This window comes from Numenius arquata, chromosome 5 (assembly GCF_964106895.1).
Source record: "Numenius arquata chromosome 5, bNumArq3.hap1.1, whole genome shotgun sequence".
Lineage (NCBI taxonomy): Eukaryota > Metazoa > Chordata > Aves > Charadriiformes > Scolopacidae > Numenius > Numenius arquata.
In genome coordinates, this window is record NC_133580.1 from 23,243,299 (window position 1) to 23,262,676 (window position 19,378).

Consider the following 19,378-nt stretch of genomic DNA (forward strand, 5'->3'; position numbering starts at 1 on the left):
CTTAAACACTTCCAGGGATGGGGCAGCCACAACCTCCCTGGGCAACCTGTTCCAGTGCTTCACCACCCTCACAGGAAAGAATTTCCTCCTAATATCTAATCTAAATCTCCCCTCTTTCAATTTAAAATTATTACCCCTTGTCCTGTCACTACGCTTCCTGAGAAAGAGTCCACACACCTTTGGTTCTCAGCTTTTTACTAGAGCATGAAACTAGTAGGGTCCTCCACAGAAAGCTCTTTCTGCCTAGCTCTGCAGGTGCCAAGGCCGTACAGCCACATGCTGCATCACATATATTTCAATGGGAGCCAAAGTAAACAATGATCACAATTATCTTTACTGCTGTGTAGATTTTTAAATGTTACCCTCTAAAGCTCCTTGTGCTGAAGGAGGACAAAAACATGGCAAGAGGGAAACAAAAATAATTGTCTTGGGAAGGAAGCACAATCATTGGAAAAGTTTTGTCAAGCAGAACCCAAAGCAATTGTCTGTGGCTTTTTTATTTTTTTCCCCAATAGCTGATATTCAATAAACATTCACTGAAAAGTAAAAAAATCAAAGAACACCAAAGGAAAGGTTTTCCTCAAGACACGCAGTGTTTTCTGGAACTAAATGAAGAGACAGCTTTTTATTAATAAACTGTAAAAATAAAAAGAACAACATAGCAAGATGGGTGAATAATTTCTGTAGGGTTAGGAGTGTAAATCTGTGTATAATGATGTAAAATGGCAGCAGCTTGAATATTTAAATGTGTATCAGCATTTGAGTTTCTCACTATAGTGTAACGCAGATTTGGTCAACGCATTCAATATGATGACAACTTTGTGGGGAAAAAAAGTATAACTTTTGTATTTTACTGTCTTTCCAAAATATAGGCAATCTCTTGGAATTTGATTATCGCCTCACATTTTTCTATTTAGTTATTATGGCAATTATAGCTAATAGCTTTTTTTCAAAGCAAAACGAAATGTTTTAGCCACAGGAAAAGTGCTTTATCAGTTTGATTTATTCTTACACCCATAGGATACTCAGCTGCAACTTTTCTTCTAACACTGAGCACAGTATCAGTATTTTAAAATCACCACTACGCTGCAAATACAACAAATCGTATCAGACAGAGCAGTTTTGCTGATACAACCATCTACAATATAGCTTTTCTCAACACAGAACAGTTACTTCTGTCATGAATTGTGCTCCTCTGTGCTGAAGCACGCTGTTGATGCACGCTGTGTGTATGTGTATACTTTGTGTATCTGTTAAACTGCAGTATACACTTGCAGCTCAGAACACTTTTAATTATTGTTGACATTTTTTCCACGTCATATCAGTTCCAAGTGACAACCCATTTTCTGTAAACACTTTGAATTATTTTTCTGCAGTGGCTACCCAAAAAAAAAAATAATTCTGGAGAGTTTGTCTAACTGTGAATGCGCAGATGTCCCCACAAAACCTTCAATCCAACCTTCCAAAGGATCTGGAAGCAAGATCTTTGTAGACATGAACCCAACTGGAGAAACTAGTATCAAAATGATACCTCTCTGTATCTCTGCCATATGGTATTAGTAAAATGTAGGAAGAAAGCATAAGATTAAAGCCACTGTGGAAACAAATAGTACAGTGACAATTTGCTGTGTAATGACAATTCTGCCTTTCACCGGAGGCGTTTTCAGCATGTGGTATCCAGCAGGGATTTGTACTGATACGCTATTGGCTCCAGCAGTTTCTTGTCCTTATCACCTCTTTACCTCAGCTTCTTTCCACACTTGCGTCTCTTACCACCTATTGTCTTGTGCAGGTAATTTCTTTTCAGTTCAGTCTTACCTCTAACTTAGCTACCATTCCCCCACCCCTTCCCAAACACAAATACCTGAGAAGCCTGCTTGGCTGTGGCCATCTTCTGTGGCTTATACCCCTTCCCTCCTCACTAGTTCATAACCCCTCTGGCTGAGGCCCTGCTCTGCTGCCTCAGCACAACATTTAGCATGACTGGGCCTTATTTTGGTGGTCCAAAGTCCTGCTCGTACAGCTGTGACCGAGGAACTGTGGCTAGAGCACTGGTTTCTCTTCCCCTCACAACATAAGCCTGAAGACAGTGTGGGCTCCCAGTCGGGCAGCTAAGGGAACCATGACTCCTCTCGCTTCCTCCTCAGACAGCTTGACACACAGCCACAGCCTGCAGCCAGGCAGCACAGCCCTCCCTGGCCACCTCCACACTGCCTCAACCCCGCAGGAGCACAGAGCCTTGGGCTATACCACGTTCTTGGCACCTGGGCAAGGTAACTCAACCTCCCACCACACTGTACCCCGCTACCATCAGCCCCTGCACTAACATCAACGCCGTGTGTGCTCGCTTAGCCAGCAGGACAAGCGCAAGGCTGCCCGCTGGTGTCACATCCGTAAGGCTGGACCCACGTCCCTAACGTTTAGGGGAGCCAGGTCCGGGCCAGGCCTGAGGCGTTGTGAGGGAGCGCCCGGGGGGGGAGGGAAGCACCGCCCGCGCGCACTGCGCATGCGCTGCCCTCCCCCCGCTGCCGCAGCACCGCCCGCCGCTTTGCGCATGCAACGGCACGGCGCCTGCACAGCCCCAGCCCCTCAGCTCCCGCCGCCCCGCCTCCAACGGTTGCGGGTGAGAACTGCGCATGTGCAGAGTTCCCCCCCCCCCGTCCATCTCCCACCCGCCCCGTTCCGTTTCCCGCCTCCGGGCCTCGCGGAGGAGCGGGGTGGGGGGTGCGCGGGGGCGCGCGTGCGCAGGAGAGGCAGCCAGGGTCCGGCCTGCTCCCGCCGCGCCGCCTCGTGCGCCAATCGGGTGCCGCCCCGCAGCGTCGCGCCGCCGCGGCCCGAGCGCGCCGTGCGTGCCGTGCGTGCGTGCGTGCGTCCGCTCGTGCGTGCGTGCGTGCGTGCTTGCGCTCGGCGGCGGCGGCGGCGGCGGCGGCGGCGGCGCAGCGTCCCCTGCCCCGAATGAAAGGGACGGTCCCGGCGAGCGAGCGGCCGTGAGCGACCGGCGGCGACGGGGGGGTGGGGGTGTGCCCGAGCTGCTCCTCTCCCCGGCGCCCCACCCGCCGCACGGGTGAGTGACTGAGTGACCGACCCAGCGCCCAACCGCCTCGTTGCCCGCCCAAAAGCCTCTTTGCCGCGCTCCCGGGGGCAGGCACGGTGCCCCCTGGCCCACAGACCCCCGCCTAGGGAGCCCGCCCGGCCCTCTCGCCACCCTGCCGCCGGTCCCCGGGCCTCAGCGAGCTGCCCGCCCCGGGAGGGTCCCGGCACCCAGCGCTGCCTCTTCGGGGGGCGCCCCCGGTGCCGTTACCCGTCCCCCCCTTCCCCTCCCCGCGCCGCCGGCAGCCGCTCGCTCCGCCCGCCTCGGCCCGCTCCCTCCTTCCCTGGAGGATCCGCCCCCCCTTGTCTCCGAGTCCCGCTTCCCCCCAAAATTTGGTGAGGAACGGAGGGGGGATCGCCTTCCCTGGGATCCCCGCGTCCCAGCGAGCCCCCCTCGGTAGGCCCTCCGTTGGGGAGGGGTCAGGCCCTGCCGGTGCTGGTGGCCGGGCCCCTGCGGGGGAGATGGCGGCCGTCCTTCCCCGAAGGGGTTGCAGTGCCGTGCCCCGTCGGTCCCCCCGGGGAGGCGAGCGGCGGAGGTGCCGGTATCGGCTCATCTCCTGCTCCCCGTGGGTGTGTGTAAACTTTCCTGAAGATCGGTGTGTGCTGCCTGCCAGATTTTCCATACCGCAGGCTCTTTTTGTGTAATTTTTAGTTACCTGCTCTATTCTTATTGTTTAGACTTTCCAGGGTTGGGCCCCACCTCCCCCCCCGCCTTTGCCCCCCTTTGGGTTTTTTTTTTTTTTTTAAGGAAGTTGCATGGATAAGTTCCTATCCTACTTTTTATAGTGGCTGTGGGATGCTGTGCGAATGTAACTCTGCGATAAAGATTTCTGTAGGACTTGTGACTTTAAGTTCTCCACTAGAGACACGTCCAGGATAGCACCCCTCTCCCCAGCCTCACCCTCCCTTCTCCAAAATAACGCCCCCAGATGGACCCTAAAAACTAGAAAGCACTTCAAAGTTTCTTGAACAGAGAATCCAGTGTCTCTTGTGAGCATCTTGAAAAATTCAATGCAAATGGCTTTCTGGAGCTTTTCCTGAGAATCCAAACCACTTCAGCACGTTTAGCGAATTTTTACAAAGCTCGTAGACTTCTCTGTAGGTCTTCCTCAGGTGTCTGAAATTTTCTTGACATATAAATTTAAATCATAAATATTTTTGGTAGAATTTTGTAATCATACAGGCCTCACAGCAAAACAAACTTTACATGAGAGGGTATAGCATATAGACCGCTGTCCTTTGTTGGAAATAAGAAGTGGGGTCTTAACTCCTAGAAACAGGTAGTAGCTCTTGAAACATCTTCAGGCAATAAATAGGAATTGGAATCCAGGTTACTTTCCCTTCTTCGGTGCTGAACAACGTCTCATCCACCGAGAGCATTTTTCTGTGCTTGAGAGTCATTGAACTTGCACTTTTCTTTGACGTTTGAAAGTCTTGTCTGGAAGACCTCAGTAAAACAGTGTACGAGCCATAGGACTTTGTAAAACACGCTGCTTTAAAGATTAAATAAAGGTGCTAATAGGGCAAGCACCATGTTGAATACCTTCCTGGGCATTAAGAAACATGAATGCAAACGAACCAAAAGTTTTGAGTGAAAAATCACTGAATGAGTTTCTGGTTTTGTGATTTTTAGAGTAGATGTAAATTTTCCTTTTTGAGACCAAGCCAGTGGTAAACATATCTATGTGTAATAATCTGTTTTGTTCCATTTTGATAGAGATAGTACATAATCTCCTGGTCAGTGATTCCACAGTACATCGCTTTCTGTGAGATGATATATAAGACTTTCTCTGACAAAGCTGACAAGCAAGATGCTGTCAACAGTCTATTTAAACACAATTTTATAAGTCTTATTCATTTGTTAGTTGGTTTTGTTGTTTTTTTTTTTAACATGGAAAACGTGGTGTTATTTTTCTTCCATTGCAATGCAGGTTAATATTTGGCAAACAGGATTAGTTGCTTTTAGGTGATTTAACTTGAGCGATGAAAACAGAATTTTGAGTGTTTGCATTCAGAATTCTAGGTCTGTGGTATAACTGCATAACTTGGATCATATTTTTCAGAAAATGGGTGTTTTTAAATGGACCAAATAAGAAGTGGATTTTGGCACAGAGACAAGTGATCTCCGGGTAGCATTTTCACACATTTATGAGAAAGCAAACATAATTTAGGGGGAGGTCTACAGATGAAATGCTTCTGAAATATTCTTCATGCTCAGATTCTTTTTCCACAATTTTTAAAAATGTATAAATAGTGTTAATGCCTAGTGATACAGAAAACACAAATGCAAAGAACAGAGGATTGGGAAGAAAACTTTTAGCTAACCTTGTAAAATGCTTTCAGAGTAATTTAATCTGCTGGTGAAATGAATGTGAGTCTCCTTTCTGGCATACCCTGATTTTTTTGGTCTGTTGGCATTTTGAATAATTTTTCAAGTGTTAAATTATTTATGATTGAATAAGTATTCCAAAACATAGTATTTGCTAGTTTAATTTTTTGTTGTTGTTGTTATAACCTCAACATCCGTGCATCATCAAGTAAATATTGGCATTGTTTTTAACTTCACTGTAGCCTTAAAAAATTAATTAAGCAAAAGTACTTGAAGAAGTCAGGTTCTAGTATCACTGTAATGACGTGCCTTCTCCTGGCTGTTAGCGCACTGGAAGGCATAAAGCAGTGAGAAGATTCTTTATCATCTTGTTTCTTGGAAAGTTACTATTCTTACAAATTAAAAATGATGAGAGTCAGTTAATAAATTTTTATGTGTTCTATAAATTATTTGCATTTTCTAAATTATGAATTCACTTGTTAAATTGAAGGATAGCTATTTTTATAGCAGTGATTCTTATTCCTCTAAGTCAGTAGAACCTATGCATATGTTCAAGGAAATTCCTGATCTTCCTTTTAAGAACTACTATCATTGCTGTCAATATAGTGATAATATAACTGGAATATAAACCGAAACAGGTAGACCCAAATGAGTATGTGGCTGTGTCTCAAAGTATTTATATCAAAGCAGAACTTCTTGCATTTAAAATTATTTTGTTATTTTATTTTTAACCCATCACTGTCTGATTTATGTTGAGCTATTGAATGTGCCCTGGAAACAAGAAATCTTCGTGATATTATTTTCTACTTGTCTTGTAGGTCTTTTTCCTGCTCCCAAATATGTATATTCTTTTTAAGTTTAAAAAGTTATTTAAAAAAAAAAATTTGAAAATCTCTGTATCTTTCCTTCAGGAACCATTCCTTCTTTCTACTCAGAAGGGATTACAGAATGGTCTTGTTTTGTTTTTTTCTTTAGAAGAATACAGTATAGTAATTCTTTTGTGTTTAACACTTAAGGACTCTATTGCCACTGCAAAAGGGTGTGACTAGTTTATCCAGATTGGCACATTTTTTTGTGCAAATCAGCAAGATCTGAAATCTATGCATTCTTCTTCTGAGTGTGCGTCACCGGCTGGTAAACTGCTTTCCAGTTAGAAAAGAAAAGCAAATGAAGCTATTGGTAAAGCAGGGGCAGTAGATCCAGGACAGACACCTTTTGCTGCGGGAGTTTCACTGTAACCACTGCAAATTAAAACCAGTCCCTGAAAATCTGTGGAAACAGAAGAGTGACGATGTAAAAAGCTTTCTCTTTCAGCAGTTGTATGGCTGGCAGGAACTTAATGACATTCCTCTACTTTCGATGAGAAAAATAGTGAGTGCTACCGGTATTATGAGAGCCTGACAGCGCTGAGCTGCAGGCAGGTTTGCCCATGCAAATTCCCACACAGAGCTGTGCATTTTCCTGCAGATCGCCATTGTAGCTCGGTCCAGACGTACTGCAACTCCCCTATTCTTATGCCTGGGTTATTTTTTTCGACAGAAATATCAAACTAACGTGGTGGCTTCTCTTATTTAGATGAGTCTAATGCTGACAAATGCTGAGGAGGATGCTTTTATTGCAGTCATGGCCAATTCTGACAGTAAGGCTCAAATTTCCAAAGTAAAAAGCTCGAAGCATGTCTGTTTGAAGAGGATAGAATTTTATTTCCTGAGAGATGTAGAAATGAATTAACACAAACTGCTTAATACTGGGCCGAGAAACATGCACGCTCGTTAGGTGTTTTCACTTTTGAACTGAACTGGCCACAATGTTATATTTTAAAATGCGTTGCTGGTAACACAGGAAAAGTTTGTGATCCATATTGCTTTTAATTTTAAGTTACTTTTCTTAGATGCAAATAGCCGCTCCCCTGTGCTTACTGAAAACTAGTAGGTGCTGCTAAATGAAGCGTGGGTCTCGCAAAGGTTTCCATTGCAGCACCTTAGTCATAGACCCTCACACAGTTTGAGTAGCCACAGAGCATCTGGGTGATACCGAAAATGGTAACGTTTTATCTTCTCATCTCTGCCCTCCTCCAAGGGTACTTACTCATCTGGCACCCTGCTTTGTGAGCTTTTACACTTAAAACCCGTTCCGGGTGCTCTGCCGGACTCTTGGGGGTTTTCTTTGCTTGTGTTTCTGAAGAAGTTCAGCAGCATGAATTTTATTGCGTGCACAGGTACTGTGTTTCCTACAAATTCTGTTGCTGTAATAGATAAGAATGGAATGAAAGAGTTGCAGTAGCTTCTTTCCCCTAATGGTTGTGGTACTTATTGTATTTTCCACTTATTTCTGTTTTTCCTCCTAAGTTTTATATTTGTATCCAAAGTTTTAGATTAACGTTCAAACCTTTTGCTAAAGAACCAATTCTGCTTGCTGATACAATTTCAGAAGACGTTGGTAGAATACTGCCTCTGCGTGTTTATTTGGGTATATCAAAGTAGTGTAAAGAAAATGGTGAAGAGGGACAGATCACTTTCCAGCAACCGATATTATATTTATAAAACTAAGTTAAATGGTCTTTTGTTAATGTTAACATGCCAATTGCACCTTTTTTTTTTTCCTGTAGCATTGAGAGGATTGAAGTGGCATTCTAAGGTCATTTTAAATCATGACAAGCTCAGTTGGACAGAAAAAAGTCTCTTCAAGACAAAGGAAGTGTGGCTTCTGTAGATCTAATAAAGATAATGAATGTGGACAATTATTGATGTCAGAGAACCAGAAGGTGGCAGCACATCACAAATGCATGGTAAGTAAGCCATAGGAAAAAGGAAAACGAATGTACTGAGCTGGTAAAAGACTACAAACGAGTGAAAAATTCAACCAGCTGTGGCATTGGCACAAATGCTCAATCACTCTAATTGGAAATTTTTGTGGGTTTCAAATATATAAATGTTCCATATCACTTAAACTCTTGAAAAGCTAAGTTTGGTTTTTATAATTTCAGCTGTTCTCATCTGCGCTGGTATCTTCACACACTGATAATGAGAGTCTTGGTGGATTCTCTATTGAAGATATTCAGAAAGAAATAAAGAGAGGCACTAAACTGGTAAGTCTCTATTTTTGGCTCTTGAAAATGGAAGGCAATATTTTCTTACCTTTTATAAAAGTTTGCCATGAAGTTGTTCAGTGCATTATATGTGTGGTTAGTTTTCTTGAAGTGCTACCTTGTGTGAGCTCTAAGGTAATGGATAACTTATAGAAGAAGGTGTTGAAGTAAAATTGGTCTCAGAATTACAAAGAGAAAACCTTAGTATATATAATTATACTTAGGTTGAAATGCAATTTAAATGTCAGTTAACCAGCCCTTGAAGTGTCTTTAGGAAATGATAAAAAGTTGTTTGTTTTAGTCAAGTTCTGCTCTCATTTAAACAAGTTGTTTTAAGAATTGTATCTTAATCATGGAATCATGAAAAAATATATCCGGAATTATTACTTTTGCAGTCACTTTTTTCTCATTGGCAAATATATATGGTCGTAGCAGATACGCATTTTTTTCCCAAGTGAATTTGAATACTCATTTGCAGAATATGCCCCTGTTTCCTTTTGCTGCGCTGCATATAAACAATAGCATTTCCAAAATTTATGTTTCTAATCCAGTAATTTCTATTTAATATTTTCTGTTAGATTGCCGAATGAAAAGGTATTATTGTGCCTTTACCAATATTTAGTCTTGCTGCCAAACTCTGGCTTTAACTACCAAAGGCACTTTTATTGCTTCCTTTTACACTGATTTAATAAATGATTCTGTGAATATAGGCATCTTAAGAGATATGTAGGTAAAACAGTGATTACAGCTCTATGAAATTCATGAGAACTGAGCAGCAATGACTTTTTTCATTCTGAGAAGCTAATCCTTTTTTTTTTTTTTTTTTTTTTTTAGAACTAATTGTTTTCCATTTGGGAAATGACTGAGACTTTTTCAAAATGTTTTTGACAAATGATCAATTTGCTCCTCATGTGAAAATTTTTCAGCTTAGTTATTTAAAGCACATTTACCTATTTTATCAGTGGACTACTCTTGGACTACTAAGTCTGAAGTATTATTGCAGAGCTATGATTACATCATAATAATCCAATATTTCATCCAGTGTGTTATATGAACGTTTTCCGTTGCAGAAAACTTTATTTGCTCTAATTAGCTGAAGCATAAAGAAATAACTATACACAGGTCATTCATGTTGTGATTGGGAATTTCCAAAGAACGTGGTAGTAAATAGAACTACAAGATCGCAAAGAAACTTTTTTTTTGTTCATGGGTCTCTTAAATATTTTTTGAAGGTTATTTCTTTTTATGTCATTGGCGGTTTCTGTCTTTCTGCTTCTGAATGTTTTTATGTTCTCTCACTGATGCCGCAGCTGGATATATTCTTGGAGCTCACTAGTACGTACCAGGCACTTTGCTCAGCTTATTGCAGAAAACCTGGATCTGCTTAACGAGATGTTTTTCTTTTGGAGACAATTTGCAATAAAACTTTAGGTCTTAGGTGCCTTCTCTCTGTAGCTGTCAGAAAAGTGCAGCCCTGAATCCCTATCTGGAGTCTGTCTCTCCCTTGGCTTGTACAGGAAGCTTCAAGCTAAATGTTTATAGCTACCCACATACCCCCTTCTAAGGTCTGCTCCCTGTTCTAGCCTCTTCTTTTAGGTGGGAAAAAGCACATACATTGAGATTTTTACATTGAGCAAAAATCTCTCAGCATGGTGCACTGGGCCAACTGATTATGTTGATAGTTTGGACTAAATCTGTCTGCTGATAGTAAATGTGAAGGGACAGCAACCGACACGGAGAGCCTTCCTGATGGTAATATATTCTTCTCTGAGAAAAGTTTGTAGGTTCAAACCTTACTAGGCCAGTTATAAAAACTTAGGAAGTCTCAATATTTGGGAGTGCAAGACATTGGTACTGTTATTTCTGTTAGCTGCGCGTGGGAGGATTTTTTTTAAAGCGCTCACCTGTTTTGGAGCTTGTCAAACTTCATATATACTTGATCTAACTTGGGAATTAATTAATCTGTTGATAGTGGCTGTTTGGACAGTATGACTTTTACCAATGGAATAAAAATATTTTATGACTGTCAGGAAACATAGACCAATAAATCAATATAAAAATTCCTGCAGTCTGTTTTGTTCATACAGATGCATTGCGGTGTTCATAAAAAGAAAGTTTTCTTTATTCATTTCTGGCTTTCAAAATAGTGAGGTACTGACTAAAATCAATTGGATGGGTGTGATTTTAACCTAGGCTTTTATAAAGAGCTTTGATCAGCCATTATTTATATATTAAACCATAACGTATAACACATTTATGAGATAAAATACTCATACTAATTTGATAAGAAGCAGGGAACTGTATATAACCATTCAATTTCAGAGCTTGCAGAGGAGTACATCGTGATGATCCAAGGCTTTGACATTTTTATTGTTCAGTTAACTTTGTTAACGTTGAAAAACAGGATACTGATAAATAACTTTGGTGATGTATTTATTTAGTGTATTGGAGACTAACAAGAAGGACTTGACTAAATGTGGTGGACACAAAGTCTATTCCACAAAGGAATATGTAGGGAATATCCTACATTGCACATTCAGGCTTAAGGATTTGGAATTAATTGTAACCTTTTGGGGATCTGAGCAACATGCAGAATACAAACAAAAAGCTCCGGTTGTCTTGGGAGGGGAGTTTAATGGGAAGTTCTGGGATTTTGGGGCAATATTACCTCAGTAAAAAAATAATATTGAGAAAAATATTGTGATACTATCAATTACTTCCTTTCCTAACACAGTGTAAGTATATCGATTATCTATATCGATTATCTATATCGATTTAAAAGCATGACAGTTGATGTAGTCTAAGCATTGACGAGTCTAATATGAGAAGAATTAATTATTGCGAAGAAGACAGAAGCATTGGGCTCCCATTTAACCTGTTCTGCAATATGTGTAAAGAGAAAAATTTAGTCTACTTGAAATTCATTGTATTTCCCAAATATTTCACTAAATTCAGTGTTTTAGAAATTACTTTAGGAAATAACTGTACAGAAAAAAAGATGTAAAATTAGCTGCTGAGGTAAATTTGCAGGTCATTGGTATTTTTGACTCCAAGACTCATTGCTGAATGGGTATCCCTTTTTTTTTTTCTCCTACCTTCATAATGTAATTCAGAACTAAACAGGTACAGTTTATGATTTTAACTTTTCTGAAATGGTTGGTACAAACAGCCTACCCTTGGGAGTGGGATATTTAGGGGAATAGCTGTGTCGCTTGTAAATGATAAAGTAAATTATTTTCTTCATTGAGTTGATAATCAATGTATGACTGTTACTGCATAATTGCAACAAATTTCTCCTTGATTTTAAAATAAATTCAGAAAAACATCCAAGAGTAGGAAGAGTAATGCCAAGGGCGTGACTCCATTTCTTTTGTCACCAGGAGTGGTAACTATATTATTTTTGAACTCGGAAATAATAAGCCGACGTGAATTGTGCTTTCTTTTTCTTTACAGATGTGCTCTTTATGCCATTGTCCTGGAGCGACCATTGGCTGCGATGTGAAAACATGTCACAAGACATATCACTACTACTGTGCTTTGCATGATAAAGCTCAGATAAGAGAGAAACCCTCACAAGGCATTTACATGTAACTATTACTTATTTGCTATATTTTTGTATTTATATTTCACGTTCTTTGTTTAAAGAAAAAAAAACAACAACAAAGCAAAACAAAAAAACCCACTTTGAAATCTAAACAAGACTGTTGAAAAAAAAAACCTAATTATGATTGTGGCATTCAAAATAGTGATGTGCTAGAAAAGCATATTTTCACTGCAAGATTTTGTATATCAGTGAGTCTTACAAGTGGGAGAAAATTGTACTGGCATTTAAATTTAAAAGATGAGTAAATAATCTGTGAATCGTGACTGACTTGACAGTTTTCAACTACTTTGTTTATAGGATTTTATGTCGAAAACACAAGAAAACTACGCATAACTCTGAAGGTAAAATTATTCAATATAAATTTTTCCCATTGTAGAAAGATACTTGGTTAAATTTAATTTTTCTGGAGATTATAAATGTTTTCAGTAAAAATTAGAACTACATTTTTTTTGAGAAACACTGAGTTTGGAAGCCCATCTGATTCCTGTATTTTCTCTAAAAATAATCGGTTGAGGTGGAGAAAAACCCAAACCATAAATTTTAGGATGTTTGAAAGATTTGATACTCTGTCAAAACAAAGTTTGGGTAGAAGTAATGCATTCCCTTTTGGGAAGAAGCTGACTTATATTTGTAGTTAAATATTCACAATATTAAGGTCTAAAATAATGCATCAGGTAACAGCTGATTTTTGCTATTGCTAATGTTCCTAAATATTCACTATTTTTTTAAACTATTAAATAGAGTTTAACTCTCCAAATAAGAAGGACCCAATAGTAGATGAAAAGGTTTGTGATCAGATCACTTGTAGTTCTATTTCTGAGTCCTTTTAAGAAACAAAAAACCCTGTATGGATACGTTCAGGAAAGCTGTGCATCTTTGGAGAGATTAGTGAAACGCGTGAGGGATGACATGCCACAAACATAGATAAACTGTGCGTTCTGTTCAAATTCCAAACTAGTTATGCTGTGGTGTATTTATGCAGGGGTTTTTTTTCTTTTTCCTTTTTTTTTCTACTGTATCTGAATTTGGGTAAGCGAACAGTCGTTAGTTTACTTTTTGCATTGCTCTCAACTGAAATGTCATGAGATTTAACTAATGAGTATGTGACTCTATTTAGTGAAGATCAAATTTCATAAATTACTTCAGTCTCTTTCTGCGAAATGTATTTCTAAGGTAATATACTACTTTTTATGCTACAGGTAGTAGATATACTAATGGTAAGATTTGGATGTTACTTCCAGTGTTCAGAAAGATATTGAAGGCAATAGAAAATCCCAAATAAAAATGGTGGGTTTTTTTTGTAGTCTATTTAAATAATTATTGCCGTGTGCTTTGTATAAAACACTGATTTTGCTGTTACTAGGTTTAAACAAGAAAAGCAGTATACATGTTATATTAATTCTCCAAAGAGACAGGGCCGCATTATCTCGTAGTTTGGCACTTTGTTTCTTTGGTTTGGGGTTTGTTTTGCTCGTTAGCAGGAACAGAGTATGAAAGACGTTTGAGTCCAGAGAGAGATGAATCTCTTTAACTGATATTTAAACATAATCTTTTCTGCTTATTCACAAATGGCTCAATGTTTGACATCTATTGAAAAACGCCTCCAATTCTGCCTGGAGCCCAGTGCCAATGGGTGACTTTTCTGCTTGGAATTCCCTGCAGGATCCCAACTCTGCGCTGTTCTTTTAAGAGTTTTCAAGAAACCATTATCTCCAATTGTACAAGCTCATTCTCTACCAGCAAAGGCTTTTACGTTCCATCTGGATATATTTGTCTGAGAAGACATGGTAAAAATTACTAGAGGCGTAGTGGCTTTTCTCTTAAATGTTGACAGTTTACTAAAACATTAAACTAGATGCATCCAAAGAGACTCTTGGACTGAGGGTAGGAAAGGGAGGAATAAACAACATTACTCAGAAAAACTGAGGCCAAACAACCCAATAGTATCTTACTTAGCATTTATCTTGGCACATGTTTTTTTTTTCTTTAAAATACTTAGTTTTGTTATGCTTTACACTTCTAGAAATATATATATACACACATATTTGTATTCTGGTTTTTGTTCAATATTTGACTGAAATTTTCCCAATGAATATGTTCTCCTTTTAGTCCATACAGTTCAGGGAACTGCACTCAGAATATTCTTACTTGCAGCTATGAATTTGATAATGCCAGAAGCTGGGGCTCTTTTGTGATAGGCTTCCTTTAAATCAAAGAAAGTAAAAATACTTATTGCATCTATCTATGGAAATGACTTATAGTATTATATAGCAGTGGTATTTTGCTACACTGAAAACTAATTACCTTTAGAAGACAGAAATATACAGGGTGAATTTCAGAGTTTAAGGGACTTTGGAGAGCTTGTTTTTTCATATTTGATTGCTGAAGTTTGCTCAGTGAAGTGGTAACTGGAAGGTGTTGGATGGTGAGATGAAGCTTTATATATGTATTTTGTTGGTTTGTTTCAGGGGAAAATGTGAATATCAAAGAGGAATTTAAATGTGAAAGAAGAGTGGTGTGTGAAACTAGGGAGGGCTTGCAGAGAAGAGCAAACAGAGGAGCTCGGGATACTAGCTGCTAACATGGCGTTGTGGTTTTTTCTCTCGTTTTTGTTTAATTTTTGTGAATCCTTGCTCTCGGCAGTGTTTTCGTAACAGAATAGTTAAAGCTCATCTGTGATTATGTCACTCAGTGTAGGTGCACAGAGGCACTGGAATTATCAGTCCTTTTAATGGAAACTCGCTTCTGCTCTGGGCTGTTGGGGTTTTTATCCTTTGTTCACTGTATCCAGATTTAATTGTTGAAATCCAAATATTTTTATTATGTCACTTCTATTAGTGGATGTTGGAAGAATTTTTTGGAGTATTTGGTTTGGTGCAGCCCAGAACAGTTTATTGCTGCGTAATAGATTTTTCCTTCCCTTCCCTAGGAAATGGGCACTTTTTGGGGGGTACTTGTTCAAGTCTGAGGCCCGGTTAATGTACCTTTTGTTAGAAATTCTATTTTAAAAAGAATATCCATTAACCATTTCATAACAGTTCAAGAAAATTTCTTGAGGATGCATGGAAATGTGTTTGAAAAGACCTATGTTGGAGTTAAAGTTACCCAGTTAAAACCTAATAAAAGGACCTCTTAGATATTATTTACTGCTGTCATGAAGTTCAAGTGGCACGAGAATTCATCAGATTAAGTACCTCTGTACTCATCAAGACAAAATTAATGAGCAATGGGAGTTCATTTTCCTTTAATTGACAGGAGTTGCTGAACTATTTCCTCTTTTCTTTGAATATAAAAATATGAAACATGGCAGCAAAGTATTGTGCTCTTAAATTCATTACCTGTTTCAGCAGATTGTTGGGTTTGTCTAATTTACCTGTGTGGCCGAGCCTTCAGGCGACGTACAATAGGAAATTTGTATTTCTCCTGTATTTCCTTTGTATATATATATTTCAGAGTGATTCTTCCGTGCTGTTACTGAAAGCTTCGTGTCTACATTTTTGTCTTGCTGGTTACAAATCTAACAAAATAACCTGACCTGAAGTTCAAGTAATAGTTAAATTCCTAATTTAGGCAAGCCATCAAAGTTTTTGGTACCTAATAGGTTACAGGAATTGGTGCCAGTGCTTTCAAACTATCATAGCTAACTATTAGTTGAAGTGCTGTTCAGTTTGATACAATTTCATTTATTCTTTTTGAAGAATAGAGTATTGTTGAACTAAGGTTTTGGAACTGTTTACTGGAATTTATTCCAATGTACTGGAAATAATTGTTGAAAAATTTAAAATCTGGTGTCTTTCAGTTCCCTGCAGGTGGGGCTGCCCTGGCCCCCGTGTTGAATTTAAAACAAATTCAGCTGATCACGAATAGTTTAATATAAACTAAGATAAGAATGTAATTTCATTGTTCTGTTACGTAGTAGTAAAACGAAGAATAACGAAGACAGCCATGTGATTATCTATTGTTAATGTTTAAAACAGATGCCTGGGAACTGTGGGGTCAGAAAGTAGTATCCATAATTCCTATTGTAGCTGTACTCAAAGCCTTGGAGTTATATTTCCACAGTGGAAATAAGGACATTCCCTCTCTCAGCATCCTTTTCATGTTATTCTACAGATCAAACATGAAATCTGTGCTTCTCGTACTGCTCTGTAAGTTGAGTCAGGATAGTATCTCTCTGTGAGACCTATTTAGAGATGCTGCAGCCTATACCAAATGGAGTACTTTTCCAAAGCACTGTGTAAGCCAGAGGCTAGCAGGAAAAACACCCGAAACTTTTTGGCATTCTAGTTAGATAGCATCTTGATTCATCTTTGGATTCTTTAATCGGTGTTTGTTCCTAGTTGCATTTTCTGTACTGCTATTCACAGTCCAGTGTTGCATGTGTTAGTGCAGCCAGGAACAGAAGTTTCTGTGATGCTGCCATCGGTGTCACTGTGGTTCTGCCGGTGGAGGGGAAAAAATTCTTCCCAGGCTCTGCCAGCTCAGCCTCCTCCTTGGCTGTCTCCTGGAGAATGCTGCTCTGAACGTGGCATCAAATGTTTACCTAGTGTAATGACAAAAGCAGTGAGTCCAGGCAGTAAGTCAGCAATCTCCTGTGCAGTCCCTTAGGGACTAATGAAACAATAAAAGACATTGAGGGGCTGGAGCGTGTCCAGAGAAGGGCAGCGGAGCTGGTGAGGGGTCTGGAGCCCAAGTCTTGTGAGGAGCGGCTGAGGGAGCTGGGGGTGTTCAGCCTGGAGAAAAGGAGGCTGAGGGGAGACCTTCTCGCTCTCTGCAACTCCCTGAAAGGAGGGTGTAGCCGGGGGGGGTTGGTCTCTTCTCCCAAGGAACAGGCGATGGGACAAGAGGAAACGGCCTCAGGTTGCCCCAGGGGAGGCTCAGATTGGATATTGGGAACAATTTTGACACTGAAAGGGTTATGAAGCCTTGGGATGGGCTGCCCAGGGCAGGGGTTGAGGCACCATCCCTGGAGGTATTTAAAAGCCGGGTTGACATAGTGCTTAGAGACATGGTGTAGTGATGGGGTTTTTTTTATCAGTTAGGTTGATGGTTGGACTAGATGATCTTAAAGGTCCCTTCCAACCTAGACAGTTTTATGCTTCTATGACTCTATTTTGCGGAAGCATCACAATGGTGTTTTCTGAGGGAAAAGGAAAAAATTGAGTAAAAGTAATGTGGTGAACAGTTTGTCCCATCTGAGGAGCTGTCCCGTGGTGTCCACCTTATAATTCTCCTTCCTCACCGGGCAAGACATTACACAAATAGGACTGTGGTCTGGTAACTCATAGGTACCAGGTTTATCACACCAGATGTCATAAAGTTTGTGATCGTGCAGAGAAGCTCAGTATATTGTCTGTCTGCAGTCTTTGCCAACGATTGTTTGCTTGAAAAAACATTTAGATTGTATGGTTATGAGGAACAATTATATTCGTTTTCTATTTTAAATGTATTCAATTAAAGAAATAATCTCAAGTACTTCATAACGTAGATACCATTGAAGTAAGAAAGAGGTTTTGGACAAGAGTCGTCAGTTCCTTGAGGTATCTAGTACTTTTGGAAAACATATTAGTGACAGGACCTAAAGGGCAATTTAATTTTTTTCCTCTCCATTTCATGTAACTGGATATTTCATGTAACTTAGTCTTTTTCATTTAAAAAAGAACCAACAACCAACCAAACTAAAAATTACATTCAGCATTTTGATTGTTAATTTCCCATCATTTGCTGAGAAAAGCTACTGTTATTTCATCATCACTTTACCTGATTCTGTATTTGCTTGCAAGAGCTTTTATGCAAATCTCTGGTTCTTATTAATGCTTAAATATGCGTTCACATTTTTATTAGCGACTACTTAGACAATAAGGTTTTCTGGGGTTTTTTTGACATTTCTGTTCAATTTAAGGTAACTATGTTGCCACATATGGTTCATTTGGTTTCAGCCATTTTTTAAGGACATCTTACTTTAACATGCTAAAGTACTTTTTTCTTTCTCTGTTATATTCTGTTTCTCTTCTAAAAATCTAGGAAGGTTGATTTTGTTCTTTGTAATTTTTAGAGTTTCTCCTTTATCCCAAACGCACTGTAAAACTTTAAATACATATATGTGATTTCAGATTGACATAACAGCATGTCTAAGTCCCTTCCACGTTCTACACTTTGCCTTCTTTTTATGTACGCTCCTACTTGCAAATATATTTTGTCAGTCAGTTTTATTTATTATCTTCCTCATACAGACTTAGCCCCCTTTGCTTCTGCCTCACTTAGTCCGTTGTTTAAGGTAATGTAAGAGGAGGACACAGAGAGCCTTTATGGTACACATCCTCTTTTTATTTGTTCTTTCACAACCTTTAAATCACTTGATTCTTTTATTACAGAATCACAGAATCTTCATGGTTGGAAGGGACCTTTGAGATCATCAAGTCCGACCACAAAAAAAACCCCAAAACCCCCCAAAAAACCCAAAGCCAGCCAACCAAAAAAAAAAAAACCCAAAAAACCCACACACACAGCACGCCCACCCACAAACAGACACAACCCAACAATCTCGGGCACTAGAGCATGTCCTGGAGAGCCATGTCTACACGTTTCTTAAATACCTCCAGGGATGGCGACTCCACCACCTCCCTGGGCAGGCTGTTCCAGTGCCTGACCACCCTCTCAGTAAAGTAATTCTTCCTAATATCTAATCTAAACCTCCCCTGCCCCAACTTCAGACCATTTCCTCTGGTCCTGTCATTCTTCCCTTGGGAGAAGAGGCCAACACCCACCTCTCTACACCCTCCTTTCAGGGAGTTGTAGAGGGCAATGAGGTCTCCCCTCAGCCTCCTCTTCTCCAAACTAAACATGCCCAGTTCCCTCAGCCTCTCCTTGTGTGACTTGTTCTCCAGACCCCTCACCAGCTTGGTGGCTCTCCTCTGGACGTGCTCCAGCAGCTCAGTGTCCTTCCTGTAGTGAGGGGCCCAGAACTGAACACAGCCCTCGAGGTGAGGCCTCACCAGTGCCCAGTACAGAGGCACCATCACTGCCCTACTCCTGCTGGCCACGCTGTTCCTGATACAGGCTGGGATGCCGTTGGCCTTCTTGGCCACCTGGGCACACGGCTGGCTCATGTTCAGCCGGCTGTCCACCCACACCCCCAGGTCCTTTTCTGCTGGGCAGCTTTCCAGCCACTCTTCCCCAAGCCTGTAGCGTTGCCTGGGGTTGTTGTGACCGAAATGCAGGACCTGGCACTTGGCTTATTAAACCTCATCCCATTGGCCTTGGCCCA

At 40.5% G+C, this 19,378-nt stretch overlaps 1 protein-coding gene across 2 annotated transcripts in view; it reads left to right on the forward strand.

Annotated features, from left to right (window-relative positions):
* Positions 1-2,874: 2,874 nt before the first annotated feature.
* PHF6 (PHD finger protein 6) overlaps positions 2,875-19,378 on the forward strand; it is a 28,350-nt gene continuing 11,846 nt past the window's right edge. Inside the window, exons 1-5 of one of the 2 annotated variants that reach the window (XM_074147650.1) lie at positions 2,875-3,064; positions 8,028-8,207; positions 8,406-8,507; positions 11,961-12,094; positions 12,409-12,452. In XM_074147650.1, the coding sequence (XP_074003751.1) occupies positions 8,070-8,207; positions 8,406-8,507; positions 11,961-12,094; positions 12,409-12,452 (418 nt within the window). In that variant the 5' untranslated portion in view covers positions 2,875-3,064; positions 8,028-8,069. Of the gene's footprint in view, positions 3,065-8,027; positions 8,208-8,405; positions 8,508-11,960; positions 12,095-12,408; positions 12,453-19,378 lie in introns of those variants that run through there. The other variant, XM_074147649.1, reaches the window with a different exon arrangement.